Below are 23,014 nucleotides of genomic sequence, written 5' to 3' on the forward strand. Positions count from 1 at the left end.
GACTCATCCAGCAGGAGAATGCACCTTCCCACAGGGCAATGGACTCATCCAGCAGGAGAATGCACCTTCCCACAGGGCAATGGACTCATCCAGCAGGACAATGCACCTTCCCACAGAGCCTAGGACACCTCCGTAGCCAGGTGGACAGGAGCAGCAGCCAGCAGCAGTGTGTAGTACACGCTTCTTGATTACACCAGGGTTTGGGCCCCTGACTGCCAAATATGGAGGATGCAGAAAGGTCAGGGAATGACCACCGCATATCCCCGGAACAATATGGCCTTAGTTGCTAATGCTCCTAAAAACCAAATAACAAAAAAACAAACACAGAGCCTAGAACATCGTTCAAAGAGCATTCCGCAGATTTTACCACCGTGGAAAGGCCTCCCCATTCACCGGAAATGGATGGAAAGGCTATTCAAAAAGGTTCGTTTGAGCTTTGGATCCTTCACCCAGGAATGTGACGGAATTATGGATAGCGGTGCAGCAAGCATGGATGGAAATACCTGTGGAACGCTTTCGTGAACTAGTGGACTCAGTGCCTCGCCACGTGACTGCCCTTATCCGGGCGAAAGGTGGCCTACCCATTACTGGGTTGGTAACTCATGATTTCTGTCCATTCAGTGTACACACAAGGTCATCATACTCAGGGTAACTGACAACCCCACCATCATGAAGGTGCAATTAGAGGATTTGGTTTTCATAGAACGACTAGATTTCATTGAATTGGTCCACTTGGCTAAAGTGTCACATGAATATCAGTTCCATTAGCGATTTAGACTCCCAGATAGCAATCCCTAGCTTGTCATACCTGAGAGAATGTCAGCCTCAAGGATCAAAGAGCTGAATTAATGTTCTGAACCTGCCCTACACCTGGCACAACATCTCTCCTACTCTCTCTCTCTCTCTCTCTCTCTCTCTCTCTCCCCTCAACAACAATCAGAATTGCATGTTTTTAAATATTTTTATTCTTTTTGCGAATTTTAGTGTACGGATTCAAATAAAACATACAAATAAAGATGAAAACATTTAGATAAAATGAATTGTGTGAAGAAAAAGTTTTTCAATTAATTTTGTTTTCTTTTTTATTTCTATAAAGATTGACCAAGAAATTGAAAACATGCTTGCGCCAAAGAAAAGGGTGAAAGAAATCACAATTGCTCCTCCAAGTGGACTTGCTTCAATGCTGGGTTCATCTACAGGAAGTGCTGAGAAATTAGAACTTGCAAAGAGATTAGCATCTCGAATTAGTCTGCAACGGAATTTAGGGGCTGAGGCGCAACAAGCAGCAGAGGCTGTTTTAAAAGGACAGTTGTCATCTCCTGTAATTTCAGTAAGGAAGATTTATTTTATTCACTTCATTTTTAATAAATGAATTGATTTTATTAACCTTATGTACACTGTATTTGTGGGAAGCTTGACTGGCACAGGGCATTTTTCTTCCACTGCATTTTAAACATATCAGTTCATTACAGGTGAAATAGTCATTATTTTCTTTTATAATTGTGCAATTTATATTTGGTTGATTTTTTACTCACATTCAGGATAATGTTATTTACGATAATCCAAATCAACGTTCTGTCATATGAAGAATATGCGGAAGATAGAGATATTTCAAATCTGTGGTAAAGTAAAGCTACAGCAGCAAATAATACAAAAATATTTTGTCTGAATCTGTATTTATAGCAAATTTTTATAGTGTTTTGCTAATAAAATGAGTGAGTTTGAACTCTTTACTAGGACAATAAAATTTCAATGTGGCATTTACATTGTTTTTAGAAAGGATAAACAGGAGAAACAGGATGAGGTACAGTGGTCAAAAGTAGCCCATTTGTGACAAGAGCATCCCTAGATTTGGAACTAACATGTGTGGTGCAAGGTAGTAGGATGCTACGGTATACATCAAATATGTGGGTTGCCGAGCTTGGAAACTAGACACCTTAGGGGAGACTTGATTTAGGTGTTTAAGGCTCTGAGAGGCATAAGTAAAATGAATGAGGGCGAAATTTACACGGTTATAAATGATTCTAGAACTAGTGGCAATAAATTCAAGTTATGGGAGAGACGTTAAGACTGGATTGCAGGAAGTTTTATTTTAGCCAGCGAGTTATAAATTACTGCAATAAGTTACCTACATGGGTGGTAGAGGCTGACAGTTTGAGAAAATTCAAAGTTCAGCTGAATAGTTACCTACAGGAGGAGAGAAACGCCAAGAAATGCTTGTTGTGATTAATGGTTATTCTTCAGATTGATGTAACATCAGGAGTGTGGTCCACCAAGGATCAGTTCTTGAACCACTGTTGTCTCTGATTTTCATAATCGACATTGGTGAAGGGATAGAAGGCATGATGTCAAAATTTGCAGACAACATAAAGATTGGGAGAGTTGCTAATGACCAGTGGCAAGCAGTGCTCCTTAAGGATAACTTGAACAGAGTTCAAAAATGGTTAGAAAAGTGGCCGCTATGTTTAATGTGGCAAAATGCTTTGGGTTGAATTTAAAACAGTTAAGGAAGAAAAGGATCTGGAAGTTACAATACAGGCAAATATGATGTTTCTGAGCCATGTAAACAGGTGGCGAGGAGAGCCCATGGTGTCCTATCAATGATTTATTGAACATTATCCTGTAGAGAGAGAGAGAGAGAGAGGGGGGGCATAATCACACTGTTTAAATCAATTGTAAGACCACATTTGGAATACTGTGTTCAAGCATGGAGGCTTCATCTGAAAAAATACTGAGCCTCTTGAAAGGGTCCAAAGATGGGCAACTCACATGGTGAGATTGGTAGAGAGGTGTCTGCATGGGAAAAGACTGATTATGTTGGCTACAGAGCTTGAAAACCAGACACCCCTCAGAGGTGACTTGATTGAGGTTTATAAGGCTCTGAGAGGGGTTAGTAAAATGAATGAAGATGGAATTTTCATTGTTATAAAGAATTTCATAACTAAGAGCCATAAATTCAAATTACAAGAGAAGAGATTTAAAATAGATAGTAGGAAGTTCTCTTTTAGCCATGGTGAATACTATTACTATATAAATTCTCAGATCTACTCTTAATATCATTAGTATGAATTTGTACAACAGTATCATCTTTTATGTCATTAAAAGTTGATCGCTGCTCTACATCATCATCAACTTTAGTCTCTGGCATAACATCTTGCTCCTATTGCACCTTTTTGCTCAGTATGTTTCCCATTTCTCTGACAATCGAGTCACTAACTATAGCCACTTTCTTTGGGACCAAGGACCTCTGTTGCGGTTGTATTGTCTGATACCTAAGCACGGGCTCATGTATTGGACTGTGTAGCTGGGTGCTTGATGGATTCCCCTCTCTTTTAATCCTTCAAGGGCATCAACCCTATTCTTCATGCCCTTATGTAATCCTATCAGAACACAGAATTCATGCTTAATCTCTTCATGCCCTTTGCAACTAACGCACAAAGGCATCCTGTATGCATGTATCATGACCTGCTATAGGTAGCTTCACAAAGAAGGCACACAGAACACGCTTAACTAACATTTTCCTGCTACAAAACTATATAAAAAAATAGTAGCACTTATATCAATAAGACAGCCTGCAGAAGTCAACTTTGATATAATTGTTTCTAAAATTCTGAAATAATACTGATGAAGGGGGATACAGGGCATGATATGAAGTTGCAGATGATGTTAAGACTGGGGTTGTTCAGTGCCCAGTCAGCATTCCTTTGCAATCAATTAGATGGTATTTATTTATGAGTGGTAAGCGGCTGTTTTAGTACTGGAAAAGGCAGAATTGTACACTTGACAAATAACTTATAATTCATAATAACTGTAGTGAAATACACCAACTGTATATTAATATATGTCAAACTTTATTAACATAAAATAAATAAAATATATAAAATAAGACAGGAAAAAATTTTGATGTAGAAATAAAATACACTGACAACTGCTGTAGAGTTGTCGGTGTATTTTATACACTGATGATAAAATTATAAATAGAATTAAAATATATAAAATTAAAATATAGAAAATATTACAAATTAAAATATACAAAATATTACAAATTAAAAGCGATAAAACAACACCATTGCTTTCAAAGGCCTCTCTTCGCCTGTGTTCAGCTTCTTGAATATGTTTGTCCAAGTTCTTCCCCCAAAAGATCTTGGACAGACATATTCTTATATTCAAACATATTATTTAAACTATTATTCTTCTTAAGCTTATCCTTCTAAACATAAAGCTAAACATGTGCAAATAGGTGCATTCTCACCTGCTGCTACTGAATACATTCCCTATTATCTGGGCTTAACAGGGCTTATCCCTAGAATATTACAGACCTTTCAGACACGCTGTGTGCAGCTACCAGGGCGGAGATTGCACACAGTTGTGTCAAAGGTAAAAGATCCTGTACCTATTGAGGGTACAAGTGGGGTTATATATGAGATGGAATGTCTGGACTGTGGGGAGTTGCTATGTTGGAGAGACAGAATGCAGGTTTAAAGATTGTGTAGGGGAACATATTAGTGCAATAAAGGCTGCAGACTATGGGAAATCTGCTGTGGCTGAATACTTCTGGGAGGAGAACTACCAAATTTCTCCAGGCAGCCATCATTCACATAGGTATTGGAACTAGAAATGGCTTGAGAGCTTGCAGATTTGTTCTTCGGAACATAATACCATCAATAGAGATGGGGAGCCTGTATTCATCCCCTCTTTTTGACTGTAATTCTTGGATGGGATGAATGGCTCTGCCTGGCATGCTCCTGAGCCATTTCTGGTCTTCATGCATGCATGGAAGATAATTCTCATGATCCTGCAGTACCATGAGCCATGATCCTGCTAATGTTATTTAAGGATGTGCCATGACATTCAAATTTCACAGCTGATAAAGGAGGCAGTCACCATTGAAATCTACAGCATGTTGTTTTATTGCTTTTAATTTGTAATATTTTGGTTATTTTAATTCTATCATTTTATCGCTTTTAACTCTACAGTTGTCAGTGTATTTTTATTTTATTTTTACACCAAAATTTTATCCTGTCTTATTTTATTATTTTTTATTCTCTTTTAATTTATGTTAATAAAGTTTGAGTCATATACGGTTGTTGTATTTCAATGCAGTTATTATGAGGCAGAGCTTTCCCAGCCTCAGAGTCCTTTTTGAAGAAATAACTTATAACTTAGCTCCAAAAGTAACTTATACTCTTGGTGGGGTTGAATTAAAAATGGTACAGGAATATGTGGATTTGTGGCTTATTATAGCACAAAACTTATGTTCTCCATGCTGCCTGTTTTTTAACAGGCAGCATGGAGTTAACAAGGTTATAGTTACATTGTATAAGACAACTGTGAGACTTCACTTGGAATGCTGTCTCCAGGTATGGCGGCCACAATTAAAAGACATTTAACTCCTTGAGTAGATTCAAAGATAGGTAATGTTCCTGGTGAAATTGGAAAAACTGTGCCCATATGTAGGGAAACTTTGAATATGTAGGCTATAGAGCTTAGTAACTAGGCACTTTAGAGGAGGATCTGATTAATGTAGCCAATGAATTGATCTCTATAGGCAAAGTGTCTTTATAATAAAAGAAACTCATACTCACAGGTTACATTCATTTTTAGTAAAATGAATTAAGTCAAAATTTTCAGTCTTAAATAGCACTAGAACCAGTGGGTATGAATTGAATGTAAGTGGGAAGAATTATAGGCTCTATTACAGAATGTCTTGTTTAACCAGTAAGTCAGTCATTGTAATAAGTTACCTCTACAAGTAGTAAGAATGTTGGCTTCAGAAAATACAAAGCTAGGTGGATCAATACCCATGGGAAAATAGAAAGAGTTAGGCTGTGTGTTATGATGATGCAGAAAAAATCTGACTTTCCTTCGCTTTGGCCTTTACCGATACTAAATATTTATATAACTCGCCTCATGATGTATAAATATAAAAAAACCACATAATTTTACTTGTCTTAGTTGGATCTTTTTTTTTTGCACTTTAAGTTAACATTACCATAGCTTTACTTTATTTGTTACACTAAACTCATCTATTGACACAGTGCTGTTAGAATTTGTCCTTGGAAAAATGATTTATAATATATCTATATATATATATTTTTTAATATATTTTTTTTAACTTACAAGGCTAAAACATTAGCAGAGCAACGAGCTGAAAAACTACATGCTAAGCTTAATTATCAACCAAAAGGTGATGAAGAAGGTAAAGAAGATGATCCACAAGTTGAAACTTTCCGTAAATATGAGGAAGAACTGGAAATTAATGACTTCCCTCAACAAGCAAGGTGGAAAGTTACATCAAAGGTGAAGTTTTTAAACTATATTTTGGCAGTTGTTTGATTTTATTTATTTCTTCTGCCTTCTAAAGAGCAGAGTATAATTTTCTCCCAGGCTAATAATAATTGAATATATATAACATTAAAAATACAGTTACAGTGCTTCTCACTTACAGTGAGGGTGTTGGAATGTCTCTCTTCCTCCTATTAATCTTTTTCAAAATTTGCGTTGAACTTGTTTTAATTTGTTAATCGTTTTTTAATTAATTTTATTACTGTATTAATTTTATTTTTGTTTATTTGCTGGAAAGTGTTATTAGGAAGTGTTCTGCATGTCATATTGAGGTAACGTTCTCTATTTCTTCTATAAATATTGAATTAGAATGTATTGAGCATTGTAGCTTTGTCTTATTCATATTTTAAACTCTTGTTGACTATTTCATTTACTTCTCTTCCTCTTCTAGCATAACCTATTGATACACACAATTATGAGAGATTTTTTGAACATCTTGGTGCAAAAATATATTACATTAACACTAAGATACTCAGCCCAAATTCACCCTATTTCTTTCCTAAAATATTGCCTTCAAAAAAACATCATTCTGAAATTTGCCAGGATTAATTTAAATCAAAAAATTTCAGGCATAAAGCAACTAGCACTTGCCACAATATTGTTAAGCTCTCTTTAAAATCTTGGTATTCTGATAAACAAAAATACCTTTCCCAAGTTAGCAAACTTCGTGACAAATTAAAAAATTATTTGCATTCAAATAATTGTTCGGTATTGAAGACTTCCATAGATTTGCGACGATCTGAAGCACAGTCCACAGAAATAAAAAAAAACAGACCCATTAACAAATTTAATACATTATCGTAGGTACCAAACCAGGTTCATGAGTGCTTCTGTAACCCCTTTTATATATGTACATGTGAACGTATATAAATATGAACTATAATTTACCACCTTGCAATCTGAGCCAGCCGGGTGGGTAAATCTTTGGGTTGCCTGGCAACCCAAAGATCGCAGGCTTGAATCCCGCCTCAGGCTTGGATCAGAGTAAATGCAAAAACCTTTGGGAGGTGCATTATGGCCACAGAAGCCGATGCGCGAACAACTAACAAAAAAAAAAAAAAAAAAATCTTGCAATCTACCTGAAAAACAGTTGCAATATATATTAAATTTGGACTTGTAATGTCCCACAAGAAGATTTACTTCTTCAACAAGTCAACCAAGTGGCGAAGGCACGCAGCTTCCTAAATTGAATAGGCATGAAATTTCAGCTTTACGTGACCTTGGAGGAAAATAAAGACATTATTAATCAGAGCGAAGACAAAGGAGATACAGTTGTAATACTTGATAAAACTGATTATATTAATAAGTTAGATTCAGTTGTATCAAATACCTCCACTTATCTTGAGGTAGACCTGGTACTATTTACCAGTTTGGTCAATGAGTTCAATAAAACATTAACCACATATCGATAAAATGACTACTTAATGTCTCAGTTAACCCTCCTATTGTGTTCGGGTCAATATGACCCGGTCGCCTTCTTTTAATGCCCATAAATCCTATATTATTTAAATATTTTGCTGCCCCTCTATGACTTTTACTAATTTACCCTAATAAAGGTTGACCTAGATTGACAAAAAAATTTTACAGTTAGTTTTTTTTTATAAATGTAATTGTTACACTTATTGTGCTTGGGTCAATATTTCCCAACGATCAGTTTAGTTAAAATTTAAGGAACGAGAAGCTAATTATTATCATAATCGTATTTTATTGTTTTTTTTTTTTTTTTTTTTTTTAATAACTTACATTACCACGTAACAAGTTTCAACGTGTGGGTTATGTGTGCGCGGTGAATGACAATTTGATGCTGGTGGGGGCTTGTTGGTGCCGTCTCACTTATATCTGCCATTGTGTCAGTTTCTTGGTAAACATCAAGCTTGGTGCCACAAGCTAAGAGACAACAGTAGGAAGAAATTGTTGAAGATGTGTACTAAGAGATCATTGACGGACAGTGAAATTGAGAATCTTGTGTATGCTCCTGATGGTAATGATAGTACTTCTGAAGTAGAGGACCATTTGTTTGAAGCAGAGGTGCATTGTGAATCGGACAATGAAGAACTGGAACCTACGATTTCAGATGAAGCTGTTGTGGCTAATTATGTAACCTCAAAAAATGGCAATATAGTGTGGAACTGCAGCACACCTAATCAACAAGGAAGATTTTCGTCAGAAAATATTAGGTTGTATCTTGGACCAACAAGGTACGCTGCATCTAGAATATATGATATAGAATCCTACAACTGCTTATTTTTTATGCCAAAAATTGTAAACTTAATTTTGAAGATGTCGAATTTAGAAGGAAAAAAGAATTTATGGTGACCATTTGCAAGAATTAACAGTAGTTGAATTAGAAGCATATTTTGGCCTACTGTTTTTAGCTGGAGTGTATAAATTTCATGGGGAGGCAGCCTCCAGCCTATGGGATGGAAATGTAGGCCAACCTATATTCAGGGCAACAATTCCATGTAATTTCGCGAATAATTCGCTTTGATGATAAAGGAACCCGATCACAATGGCGCCAGACTGATAAATTAGCTGCCATACGGAACTTGTGGGATGAATGGGCTGCAATTCTACCTGTGGTCTATAATGCTAACGAAAATGTAACAGTAGATGAGCAATTGGTACCTTTTTAGAGGTGGTTGCCCATTTAGGCAGTATATAGCCAACAAGCCAGCCAAATACAGAATCAAAATTTGGACTTTATGCGATTCTGTAAACGTTTATGCATATAACATGCAAGTATACTTGGGAAAAAAATGTGAACTTCCAGAAAAAGGCCAAGGTAAAAGAGTTGTACTAGACCTTACTTATGGTCTAAAAGGGCAAAACATAATGTGTGATAATTTTTTTACATCTTACGAACTGGGGCAGATGCTACTGAAAAGAAATATTACCATGCTTGGCACTATTCGAAAAAAAAGCCTGAACTGCCAACTGAATTGGTCTGCAACAGGAAGGAAGTTCTTTCTTCAAAGTTCTACTTCAGCAATAACACAATGGTAGTTTCTTAAATTCTGAAACGGAATAAAAATGTGACTCATGAGCACCTTCCACGATTTCGGCGTGTGTGATTAAGATCATAAAAAGCCATTTATAATTTTAGATTACAATAAAACCAAAGGTGCTGTAGATACTTTAGACAAGTTGGTTATAACATACACATGCAGACGACAAACTAAAAGACGGCCAATGTCTATCTTTTATAATATCATGAACGTTTCTGCTTACAATACCTATGTTCTGTGGTGCGAAGTAAATCCAACCTGGAATGCTGGCAAACTTACAAAACGTTGACTATTTCTTGAAGAACTGGGTAATTCCTTGATCGCTCCCTTACTGCAAGAAAGAAAATGCCTTCCTCGAAGTATTCCTGCTGCTAAAATGGTTAGAAGGGCATGACCATCAATCAGCACTGCCAAAGCAAGGGAACAGCCGACCACAAATAAACGTAAAAGATGTAATTTTTGTCCCTCTTCAAAGGATAACAAAAACCAATATACTATGTTGTAATTGCTCAAAATATGTATGTAAAGCTCATGTATATTACTACTACCAAGACTGTAAAAAACTAAATGTATTATATAACTATTATGTTTTTCAGATATACGTAACAATTGTTTATCCATTTAACAGCAGTAATGCTGTTCATAAAGAAACTTTTAGTCAATAAATGCTACATATATTCTTATTTCTTTTATTATTTACTAAACACATTACTGCCATATTAATTTAATACCAATAAAATGACACCCATAGAGGCTTGGGTTATATTGACCCGAACACAATAAGTGTAACCAAAATGAAAACAATAGGAGGGTTAAAGGAATTGAAGGCGAGAACATACAACATCCTGACACTTTTTGGGCAGGAAAACTGCATAAAAACGGATTTCCTATTTGCCCCATCGTTTCTTACAGGAGAACTTGGCATTTCCATCCTTAGGTTTTATAATGTTACATAATGTTTCATAATATATAATGTTATGTATATAATATTATGAAACCCTTTAGACAGGCAATATAATTTGGGATAAAAAAACTACAACATTATAAGGGCTGTGGACTCTGCGATAATGATAATTTATTCTCACTAGATGTTACTTCATTATATGCAAATGTAAACGTTGAATACGCATTAGATATTCTTTGGGATATGTTAAATAATAACTCTGTACTGATTAATTATACGAAGCTTCCTATTAAATAAATTTTTCACTTGATTAAACTTTTAGTTGAAGCCAATTATATCACCTTTCGAGACAAGGTATACAAACAAATTTTTAGATTTTTTTTTTTTTTTTTTTTTTTTATGAGAACCCCAAACACGAGAGGTATTATAACCTATAGTACTTAGTACCGTGCTTGGGTTGGAGGTTGAGAAGATGAAAGAAGATATTTGTTGATATTGGACTTGAACTTCTGTAGATTGTAATTTTCAGGAAATACGTATGAAGGAAGGTTGTTCCAGAAAACGGCAGTTGAATGAATAAATGAGGAAGATGAAAAGTTGGTTCTGTGGGTTTGAAGTTGGACAGTAAATGGATGTTGGCTGGTGGCGGCACGTGTTCGGACTGTTTTGAAAGAGAGAGCGGGAATTATAGAAGCCAATTCAGAAGAACAGTGCCCGTGGAAGTATCTGTAGAAGAGGCATGCAGCAGAAACAGTGCGTCTATGAGAAAGCGAGTGGAGAGACTCTGTTAGAGATGAATCATTAATTAACCTAACTGCCCTCTTCTGAATGGAATCAAGAAGCCTGAGAGAGGTTTTGGGGGCACCACCCCAGATGTGGGAACAATATTCCATGGCAGGGCGGATTTGCGATTTATACAGAGTGAGCAGCTGTTTGGGAGAAAAGTAACGCCGAGAGCAAAAGAGAAAACCAAGTTTTTTAGATGCAGAGGAAGCAATATTTGTAATGTGCTTGTGCCAGGAGAGATTAGAAGTCAGGGTAATCCCCAAAAGAGATATATCATTTTGCCTAGAAATCGGAGTGTCACTAAAGATAAGCATAGGAGCAGAAGAATCCTTTTTGCGAGATATGAGACAAGATTGAGTTTTAGAAGGGTTGAAATCAACTAAGTTGTCTTTGCCCCACTGAAGAATTACCTGAAGATCAGCATTTAAGGAATTGGCAGCAGATTTTCGAGAACTTGAAGCTGATTGAGCTGGACAAGGTTTCTCAAAATGGAAAGTTGAATGCAATGTGCTATCATCGGCAAAACTATGGATAGGATTTCCAGTCAATGGAAGAAGGTCATTGATATACAATAGGAAAAGAGTGGGGGAAAGAACTGAACCTTGGGGGACACCGGCATTTGTGGAGAAGTTAGAAGACAGAGAGCCATCTACCATCACCCTCAGTGAGCGATCAGAGAGAAAACTGGATAACCAATTACTAAAAACAGTTGGCAAACCATAAGATGGAAGCTTGTTTAGAACACCTTTATGCCAAACACGATCAAAAGCCTTTGAGATGTCAAGAGCAACTACTTGTGTTTCACCGAACCTTTCCATTGAATTAGTCCATAAATGGGTAACATAAGCCAGAATATCACCAGTGGATCGACACTGATGGAATCCATACTGGCGATCGTTGATCAGACGGAAGGTTTCTAGGTAGTTTAAGAGTTGGCGGTTAATTGATTTCTCCATTACTTTAGAAAGAGTAGAAGTAATTGCAATGGGACGATAATTGGATGGGAGGGATTTGTCACCCTTTTTAGGAACTGGCTGGATATGAGCAAATTTCCAAGCAGAAGGAAAAACACCTTTGGAATAAGAAAGTGAAAAAAGGCGGCAAAGAATAGTAGTAAGTTCAGGAGCACAGGTTTTGAGAACAAGTGGAGAAATACCATCAGGACCTGGAGCTTTCTTAGCATCAAGATTCATCAAAATCCTTCTGATATCCTTTTGACGGAAGACCACAGGAGGCATTGAATGGAGCGTGTTAGGAATGGTGGGAGGTGTTTTACCAAGATCATTAATACATGAGCTGGAAGAAAAATGGGATGCTAGCAGGTCAGCTTTATCCTTGGCTGAAGTGACAACAGAACCATCTGGTTTGGACAGAGGTGGGAGCAGAGATGGGCAAAAGTTGCGGCCAATAGCTTTGGCAAGAGACCAGAATGCTCGGCTACCATTAGGGCAAGAAGCAAGTTTTCTACTCTTAGCCTGTTCAAACTCTAGTTTGGACTGATTAATAACTGCTTTACAATTGTTGCGAGCTTTGGTGTAGGCAGAAAATGAAACTGAAGAATTAGAAACAAGCCAATTACGATATGCAACATTCTTCTCTTGGACAGCCTTAGCACATTTATTGGAAAACCAAGGTTTAGATAAAGGACGAGATTTTAAAGTGGAGTGTGGGATAAAGGATTCCATTCCTGCAAGAATAATTTCACTGACACGATCTGAGCAAACGTTGACATCAGAAGTTTTGAAACAGTAACCCAACTAAGGAAAAGAAGAAAAGAAGTCTCGCAGATCATCCCATTTTGCATTCTTGTAATGCCAAACAATACGAGGTTCAGAATAGCCATGAGATAAAGGTTTCATTGGAGAAGAGACAATCACCAAGTTGTGATCTGAAGTGCCTAAAGGACCTCTCACTTCAACCTTGTACTTAGAAGGGTTGTTTGTGAGAAAAAGATCAAGCGTATTGGCTGTATGATTAGGATTGTCCGGTATTCTTGTAGGTAAATGAACAATCTGTGCTAGGTCATTAGTAATTGCAAAAGCCTCAGCATCTCGACCTGCTGGGTCGGTGTGACTAGAAAACGGAAGCCAGCTGGAGTTGTGAATGTTAAAATCACCAAGGAAAACTCCCTCACTGTTAGGAAAGTTGGACTGGAGAAAGTCAAGTTGCAAAGAGAGGAAGTCAAAGAGCTCCAAGTGATTAGTGGAGTTGGGAGAACGGTAGAGACAACAGATGAATTTTACACAATGAGGTAGAGAGATTTTAAGCCAGAGAAGATCAAAGAGAGGAGATTCCAAATTGCCAAATCTTTGACAGGGAATATCAGAGCGGACATATGCACAAGTACCACCTTTGAGGCGAAAGGAATCATACAGCAAATAATTTGGACATCTGAGATGAGCAGTAGTTGAATCAACTGATAACTGAGATTCAGTCAGAAAAAGTACATGGGGTTTGGAAGACTGCAAGTGGAAATGGACATCGTTGAGATTAGAATTGAGACCACGTATATTTGTGAAATGAATTAGGAAGTCCTTGGGAGGTTTAGATCTTTTCGCAGATAAGCTTGCTCTATTATTTTGACAATTCATGGTGTATTCAATAGTAAGAAAAAGTGGGTGGGACATGTTGTATGAAGTAATGAAATTTTTGGATATGGCGTACATGTGGTAAGAATATACCCACATCCTTGACATAACGTGGCCTCGACAATGCTCCCCGCATACACACTACTCGGACTCCCTCCAGTCACTGTCTGGCAGAGTAGAGGTAGCGAGATTATACACTAGCTGATCCGGAAGCTTCCTAGAGAGTTACCAATAGGTTCAGTCCGGTGTACTAACTAGCGGCCGGCCTGCGAACACCGTTTTAGAGCTGTACCCTCGAAATGTAAGGAATATTGGATCTCGCCACGATGTTAATCCTAACCTCAAAAATCGTCAATCATACTGCATGATGGAAGAGATAGGGAAGGGTTGGCCGGAACTTAGCTCTAGAGACTAAACATGGGTTCCACCACTTCAAGCCTCCAATAAGCAAAGTGGTGGTATTTCACCGGTCGATGAGAGTCATCTACCACCTAGTACTGCCTGGTAACATAGAGGGGCGGCGTTCCTCCATGTGGTGTGGGCGCCACACCTCGACCCCTGCTTACGTTGGTTCACACCTGGGTGGTCACCCACCATGTACTTGTGCATGAAGGTTATACCCAGGATTACTAACAGTCCCACCATCGTGAAGGTGCAAACAGAGGATTTGGCTGTCATAGACCGTCCGGACTTCGCCGAAATTGGGTCCACTTTGACTTGAGTGTCACCCGAATATCAGTTCCATCAGCGTTTTAGACTCCCAGGTAGCAAGAACAGCTTGTCTGGCATATCTGAGAGAATGTCTGTGACAACCTCAAGGACCGATTGCCAATGGGATTGAGTCTAAGTGGATTAATATCAGTGTTCTACCTCTCAACGATTGAGCATATACATTTGATACCTTTTCCAATTTGACATCTACCATAAACTGACAAACACCGGTATGTTTCTGCTTTATATCGCCCATTCACCTATAAGAGGAGTATTATTTTTAATCAATTTCTCAATGCTTATAAACATTCAACAATGGAATCTTCTTTAGACTCATAAATAGGTATTAACCAGCAGATTCTTAAACAGGGTTATCCACTTTCTACAATAACAAACTAAATGAGTATTATGCATCTACATTCACACATGAGGAGTCATTCAGGGAGGGGAATGCCAGACATGAATCAAACTCTGGCAGTGAGCTAGATGATTTTGTCATAACTGAGAGGAAAGTGGAGGGAAAATTGTTGAAGATAAACGTAAAAAAGGCAGCCGGGGTGGGTGGGATCTATCCAGTTATATTAAAGGAGGCAGCAAAGGAAGTAAGCAAATCCTTAGCCATAATTGTGAGAGCTTCTTTGGACTCCGAGGAGGCACACATGGACTGGAGATGTGCAAATGTGACCCCAATTTACAAAGGAGGATCAAAGGCTGACACGAGTAATTATAGACCTGTGAGTTTAACTTCTGTTCCAGGAAAATTAATGGAGGCACTGGTTCAAGGCCGCCGTAGCCTAGTGGTCAGGTGTGCGGGTGCATAATTACACGTTCCATGAGTGACCGGGGTTCAAGCCCGTGACTACTGAATACGGTGCTGTTTCTTGTGTTCTCTGTATCTTGTAAACTCCTCTGACCGTTTGGTCATCCCAGAGTATAAACAGATAATGTTTCATTAGGCTGACGTAGCCTAGTGTTCAGGCGCGCAGGTGAATAAGTACACGTGCTTTGAGTGACCGGGGTTCCAGCCCGTGACTACTGAATACGGTGCTGTTTCTTGTATTCTCTGTATCTTGTAAACTCCTCTGACCGTTTGGTTGTCCCGGAGTATAAACAGAAAATGTTTCATTAGGCCGCCGTAGCCTAGTTGTCAGGCGCTCGGGTGAATAAGCACACGTTCTTTGAGTGACCGGGGTTCCAGCCCGTGACTACTGAATACGGTGCTGTTTCTTGTATTCTGTCTATCTTGTGGACTCCTCTGACCGTTTGGTCGTCCCGGAGTATTTTTTTTTTTTTTTTTTTATGAGAACCCCAAACACGAGAGGTATTAGAACCTATAGTACTTAGTACCGTGCTTGGGTTGGAGGTTGAGAAGACGAAAGAAGATATTTGTTGATATTGGACTTGAACTTCTGTAGATTGTAATTTTCAGGAAATACGTATGAAGGAAGGTTGTTCCAGAAAACGGCAGTTGAATGAATAAATGAGGAAGACGAAAAGTTGGTTCTGTGGGTTTGAAGTTGGACAGTAAATGGATGTTGGCTGGTGGCAGCACGTGTTCGGACTGTTTTGAAAGAGAGAGCGAGAATAATACAAGCCAATTCAGAAGAACAGTGCCCGTGGAAGTATCTGTAGAAGAGGCATGCAGCAGAAACAGTGCGTCTATGAGAGAGCGAGTGGAGAGACTCTGTTAGAGATGAATCATTAATTAACCTAACTGCCCTCTTCTGAATGGAATCAAGAAGCCTGAGAGAGGTTTTGGGGGCACCACCCCAGATGTGGGAACAATATTCCATGGCAGGGCGGATTTGCGATTTATACAGAGTGAGCAGCTGTTTGGAAGAAAAGTAACGGCGAGAGCGAAAGAGAAAACCAAGTTTTTTAGATGCAGAGGAAGCAATATTTGTAATGTGCTTGTGCCAAGAGAGATTAGAAGTCAGGGTAATCCCCAAAAGAGATATATCATTTTGCCTAGAAATCGGAGTGTCACTAAAGATAAGCATAGGAGCAGAAGAATCCTTTTTGCGAGATATAAGACAAGATTGAGTTTTAGACAACTAAGTTGTCTTTGCCCCACTGGAGAATTACCTGAAGATCGGCATTTAAGAAATTGGCAGCAGATTTTCAAGAACTTGAAGCTGATTGAGCTGGACAAGGTTTCTCAAAATGGAAAGTTGAATGCAATGTGCTATCATCGGCAAAACTATGGATAGGATTTCCAGTCAATGGAAGAAGGTCATTGATATACAAGAGGAAAAGAGTGGGGGAAAGAACTGAACCTTGGGGGACACCAGCATTAGTGGAGAAGTTAGAAGACAGAATGCCATCTACCATCACCCTCAGTGAGCGATCAGAGAGAAAACTGGATAACCAATTACTGAAAACAGTTGGCAAACCATAAGATGGAAGCTTGTTTAGAAGACCTTTATGCCAAACACGATCAAAAGCCTTTGAGATGTCAAGAGCAACTACTTGTGTTTCACCACAAAGAGATAAGCAGAAAATTTATTTTTTATTTAAAGAAGCACTGCAGGATCATCTAGACAAAACTTCAGTTATGACTTGGACACAGCATGGTTTTGTTAAGGGAAAGTCTTGGTTGACCAATTTGATTGGATACTATGATGTGGTCACAAAAGAACTGGATGCAGGGAATGACTTTGATATTATATATTTGGATCTTAGAAATGCTTTTGATACTGTTGCACATGGAAGACTGCTGCACAAATTGGAGCAGTGTGGCATTGGAGGCAAATGGCTGCTATGGATAAAGGGATGGTTGAGGGGGAGAAGACAGAGAGTGGTAATCAATGGACAGTGCTCATTGTGGACTAATGTTATTAGTGGAGTCCCTCAGGGTTCAGTGTTGGATCCATTATTGTTTTCTGTGTTTATAAATGATATTGATGATGGTAAATCAAACTTAATGTCCAAGTTTGCAGACGATACAAAGTTGGCAGGGTTGTTAAGGACACTACTGAAGCTATGCTGCTGCAACAACACGATCTGGAAAGGTTGAGCAGATGGGCTGAGAGGTGGCAAATGAAGTTTAACATTGACAAATGTAAAATACTACATATAGGAAACAGTAATCCCAGAGCAACGTATCAACTCTGTGGTACTACACTGACAGTGGTAGAGAATGAAAAGGACCTGGGGTTAATTGTGCAGGCAGATATGAAGTTCTCTGAACAGAGCAGATGGGCTCCAAGAGTAGCTCATGGTGTCTTGTCAATGATATACAGGAACTTTTCTAGCAGGGATAAGGAGATGATTATTCCCTTGTATTATAAGGCAATGGTCAGGCCACACCTTGAGTACTGTATACAGATCTGGATGCCTCATTTCAAGAAGGATGTAGAGATGCTGGAACGAGTACAGAGAAGGGCAACAAGATTAGTGAATGGAACAAAGGGTTCCTCTTACAAAGAAAGGCTTAATTTTTGCAACTTACAGTGTCTGGAGACTAGGCACCGGCGAGTTGATCTGATAGAGGTGTATAAAGGCTTGAATGGTTTGAGCATGCTCAGTGCCGATGGGAGTCTTCCTCTTGCTCAGAATAATCACCTGAGAGGGCATAAATTCAAATTGAAGAAAGACAGATGTAGGATAGATGTACGGAAGTTTGCCTTTAGCCAGTGGGTAGTTGTTTGGTGGAACAGACTTCCATCCCTTGTTGTGGAAGTTGATAGCCTAAATAAATGTAAGGCTCAGCTGGACAGGTATTTCGAACGAACGGAGGCATGAAATGGGAGTTGGTTTCACCCCCCCCCCCAGCTGATGCTGCATAAGCTTGCTTTTTGCATCATATGCATTTACTAATGCTAATTATTATTATGTTGGAAGAACCCACCTGCAGATAGACTGAAAGGATGTGCCTGATCACAAACATTTTCTAGATAACCACAGCATCCAAATGTTGCTCCACTGGTATCAAGGGGGGAAGACTAATGTGCACTTTATAAAAACTCCTGCTCAACCTGCATTTTTGATGCTTTGCAAGATCTGCAGATGCATGCTGTTTTCACCATATTCTTGTCATCTGATCAGCATGAAAGAGCAAGAAACTGGATTTCAGACATTTTTCCAATTCTCCATTGTCTAGTGTTGATGCTTCTAAGCTTGTTGCAGGCCGGCCGCTAGTTAGTACACCGGACCGAACCTATTGGTAACCACTAGGTGGCTTCCGGATCAGCTAGTATATAATCTTGCTACCTCTACTCTGCCAGATAGTGACTGGAGAGAGTCCGAGTAGTGTGTATGCGGGGAGCATTGTTGAGGCCACGTTATATCAAGGATCTGGGTATATTCTTACCATGTGTACGCCATATCCAAAAATTTCATTACTTCATACAGCATGTCCCACCTCACTTTTTCTTACTATTGAATACACCATGAATTGTCAAACTAATAGAGCAAGCTTATCTGCGAAAAGATCTAAACCTCCCAAGCATTTCCTAATTCATTTCACAAATATACGAGGTCTCAATTCTAATCTCAATGATGTCCATTTCCACTTGCAGTCTGCCAAACCGCATGTACTTTTTCTGACAGAAGCTCAGTTATCGGTTGATTCAACTACTGCTTATCTCAGATGCCCAAATTACTCGCTGTATGATTCTTTTCGCCTCAAAGGTGGTACTTGTGCATATGTCCGTTCTGATATTCCCTGTCAGAGACTTGGAAATTTGGAATCTCCTCTCTTTGATCTTCTCTGGCTTAAAATCTCTCTACCTCATTGTGTCAAATTCATCTGTTGTCTCTACCATTCTCCCAACTCCACTAATCACTTGGAGCTCTTTGACTTCCTCTCTTTGCAACTTGACTTTCTCCAGTCCAATTTTCCTAACAGTGCTTTCCTTTCCTTTCCAGCTGGCTTCCGTTTTCTAGTCACACCAACCCAGCTGGTCAAGATGCTGAGGCTTTTGCAATTACTAATGATCTTGCACAGATTGTTCATTTACCTACAAGAATACCAGACAATCCTAATCATACAGCCAATATGCTTGATCTTTTTCTCACAAACAACCCTTCTAAGTACACGGTCGAAGTGAGAGGTCCTTTAGGCACTTCAGATCACAACTTCGTGATTGTCTCTTCTCCAATGGAACCTTTATCTCATGGCTATTCCCAACCTCGTGTTGTTTGGCATTACAAGAATGCAAAATGGGATGATCTGCGAGACTTCTTTTCTTCTTTTCCTTAGTTGGGTTACTGTTTCAAAACTTCTGATGTCAACGTTTGCTCAGATCGTGTCAGTGAAATTATTCTTGCAGGAATGGAATCCTTTATCCCACACTCCACTTTAAAATCTCGTCCTTTATCTAAACCCTGGTTTTCCAATAAATGTGCTAAGGCTGTTCAAGAGAAGAATGTTGCATATCACAATTGGCTTGTTCTAATTCTTCAGTTTCATTTTCTGCCTACACCAAAGCTCGCTACAATTGTAAAGCAGTTATTAACCAGTTCAAACTAGAGTTTGAACAGGCTAAGAGTAGAAATCTTGCTTCTCGCCCTAATGGTAGCCAAGCATTCTGGTCTCATGCCAAAGCTATTGGCCGCAACTTTTGCCCATCTCTGCTCCCACCTCTGTCCAAACCAGATGGTTCTGTGGTCACTTCAGCCAAGGATAAAGCTGACCTGCTACCATCCTATTTTCTTTCAACTCATGCATTAACGATCTTGGTAAAACACCTCCCACTATTCCCAACATGCTCCATTCAATGCCTCCTGTGGTCTTCCGTCAAAAGGATGTCAGAAGGATTTTGACTAATCTTGATGCTAAGAAAGCTCCAGGTCCCGATGGTATTTTTCCACTTGTTCTTAAAACCTGTGCTCCTGAACTTACTCCTATTCTTTACCGCCTTTTTTCACTTTCTTATTCCAAAGGTGTTTTTCCTTCTGCTTGGAATTTGCTCATATCCAGCCTGTTCCTAAAAAGGGTGACAAATCCCTCCCATCCAGTTATCGTCCCATTGCAATTACTTCTACTCTTTCTAAAGTAATGGAGAAATCAATTAACCGCCAACTCTTAAACTACCTAGAAACCTTCCGTCTGATCAAAGATCGCCAATATGGATTCCGTCAGTGTCAATCCACTGGTGATATTCTGGCTTATGTTACGCATTTATGGACTATTCAGTGAAAAGGTTCATTGAAACACATAGTTGCTCTTGACATCTACAAGGCTTTTGATCGTGTTTGGCATAAAGGTTAGGTGCCTCCGTAGCCAGGTGGGAAGGAGCAGCAGTGCGTAGCACATGCTTCTTAATTAGACCGGGGTTCGAGCCCGTCACCACCAAATACGGAGGATGCGGAAACGTCAGGGAATGACCACCGCATATCCCCGGAGCAATAAGGCCTTAAAAACCAAATAATAAAGAATAACAAGCATAAAGGTCTTCTAAACAAGCTTCCATCTTATGGTTAGCCAACTGTTTTTAGTAATTGGTTATCCAGTTTTCTCTCTGATCACGCACTAAGGGTGATGGTAGATGGCTCTCTGTCTTCTAACTTCTCCTCTAATGCCGGTGTCCCCCAAGGTTCAGTTCTTTCCCCCACTCTTTTACTCTTGTATATTAATGACCTTCTTCCATTGACTGGAAATCCTATCCATATTTTTGCCGATGATAGCACATTGCATTCCACTTTCTATTTTGAGAAACTTGTCCTGCTCAATCAGCTTCAACTTCTCGAAAATCTGCAACCAATTACTTAAATGCCGATCTTCAGGTAATTCTCCAGTGGGGCAAAGACAACTTAGTTGATTTCAACCCTTGTAAAACTCAGTCTTGTCTTATATCTCACAAAAAGGATTCTTCTGCTCCTTTGCTTATCTTTAGTGACACTCCAATTTATAGGCAAAATGATATATCTCTTTTGATAATTACCCTAACTTCTAATCTCTCTCTCTCTCTTGGCACAAGCACATTACAAATATTGCTTCTTCTGCATCTAAAAAACTTGGTTTTCTCTTTCGCTCTCAGCGTTACTTTTCTTCCAAACAGTTGCTCACTCTGTATAAATCGCAAATCCGCCCTGCCATGGAATATTGTTCCCACATCTGGGCTAGTGCCCCAAAAACCTCTCTCAGGCTTCTTGATTCCATTCAGAAGAGGGCAGTTAGGTTAATTAATGACTCTTCTCTAACAGAATCTCTGCACTCACTGTCCAACTTCAAACTCACAGAACCAACTTTTCATCTTCCTTGTTTATTCATTTAACTGCCGTTTTCTGGAACAACCTTCCTTCATATGTATTTCCTGAAAATTAGTCTACAGAAGTTCAAGTCCAATGTCAACAAATATCTTCTTTCGTCTTCTCAATGTGCAACCCAAGCACGGTACTAAGTACTATAGGTTCTAATACTTCTCATGTTTGGGGTTTACATAAAAAAAAAAAAAAAAAAAAAAAAAAAACACGTACCTTCTTTTTTTGCTTTTCAGAGGGGAACGTGGTTCAGTCTTGGGTTGTGATACCCCATCCACGGCATGGTATATTTAGTTGCATGTTCTGAAATGCGTCTTTGGTTACCAGTTATACTGGGTTGACTGACTACAGCCATTCTTTATTCTGCACAAGTCTCTGTCAGCCTCCATTGGCCTCTTGCATCGAGCTGTTTCTAACCATATGATCACCATTGGCTGTATGTTATATGGTTGTTGGACCAATCACAATAACACAGTCGTACTTGAAAACTTAGAGGGCCGACCTTTCTGAGATAGTCATACTGAAATATCTTGTGTGGACTACATCTTGCCCATCCTCACACTAAATTCTAGATACAGCCCTATAATAGGGAAATATGTCATCTTGGGACAGTGAAAATGCCTCAATTTCTGAAAAACTGCAGCATAATAAATCAAATCAAGATGACTACTGTAATATACCATTCTACAAATGTGATAAAACTCCTTTATATTATAGGATGCTACCAAGAAAATCCACTGATCCAAAGTCTACTCCTAACAAAGGGATTAAAACAAAAAAAAAGGACAGTTACATATATATAGCAGTCATCTTCATGCATCAGGAAAAGTAGGAGCCCTATAGTTTAAAATGTGAATATGAAACTGGAAAAGAGTGCAAAAATGATTCAACTGCTTAGAAACCTTTTTTTTTTTGGAATGGTGTTCAAGAGAGATTGTTTCATGCATATGTCAGAAATTAATAAATAAATTATTGGAATGTAAAGTGTGGCTGCTTTAGGATAGATGCTCATCTCATCTGCCTTCACACACATATCTAGAGGCAACAGAATGAAAGCTGTGCAGCAACCAAAAGTACTACTGCTTTGATCAATGGATCGTTGGGCATCAGAATTGATTACTTGTGTGAACTGTTATTAATTATTGAACTGTTATATGTTATATTGAACTGTTATATGTTATATTGAACTGTTATAATTAGTGAACTGTTATATATTATAAAGGCTTTTGATACTGTTGCACATGGAAGACTGCTGCACAAATTGGAGCAGTGTGGCATTGGAGGCAAATTGCTGCTATGGATAAAGGGGTGGTTGAGGGGGAGAAGACAGAAAGTGGTAATCAATGGACACTGCTCATCGTGGACTAATGTTATTAGTGGAGTCCCTCAGGGTTCAGTATTGGGTCCTTTATTGTTTTCTGTATTTATAAATGATATTGATGATGGTATATCAGGCTTAATGTCCAAGT

General features: G+C 38.8%; 1 protein-coding gene across 3 annotated transcripts in view; it reads left to right on the forward strand.

The window, feature by feature from the left end:
* Prp5 (pre-mRNA processing factor 5) overlaps positions 1-23,014 on the forward strand; it is a 405,747-nt gene that overhangs the window by 358,342 nt on the left and 24,391 nt on the right. For all 3 annotated transcript variants that reach the window (XM_090378220.1, XM_090378221.1, XM_090378222.1), the window contains 2 exons: positions 1,097-1,330; positions 6,124-6,300. In XM_090378220.1, coding sequence (XP_090234346.1) covers positions 1,097-1,330; positions 6,124-6,300 — 411 coding nt within the window. The remainder of the gene's footprint in view (positions 1-1,096; positions 1,331-6,123; positions 6,301-23,014) is intronic.

This window comes from Mastigoproctus giganteus, chromosome 7 (genome assembly GCF_048544385.1).
Source record: "Mastigoproctus giganteus isolate SK-2022 chromosome 7, ASM4854438v1, whole genome shotgun sequence".
Classification (NCBI taxonomy): domain Eukaryota; kingdom Metazoa; phylum Arthropoda; class Arachnida; order Uropygi; family Thelyphonidae; genus Mastigoproctus; species Mastigoproctus giganteus.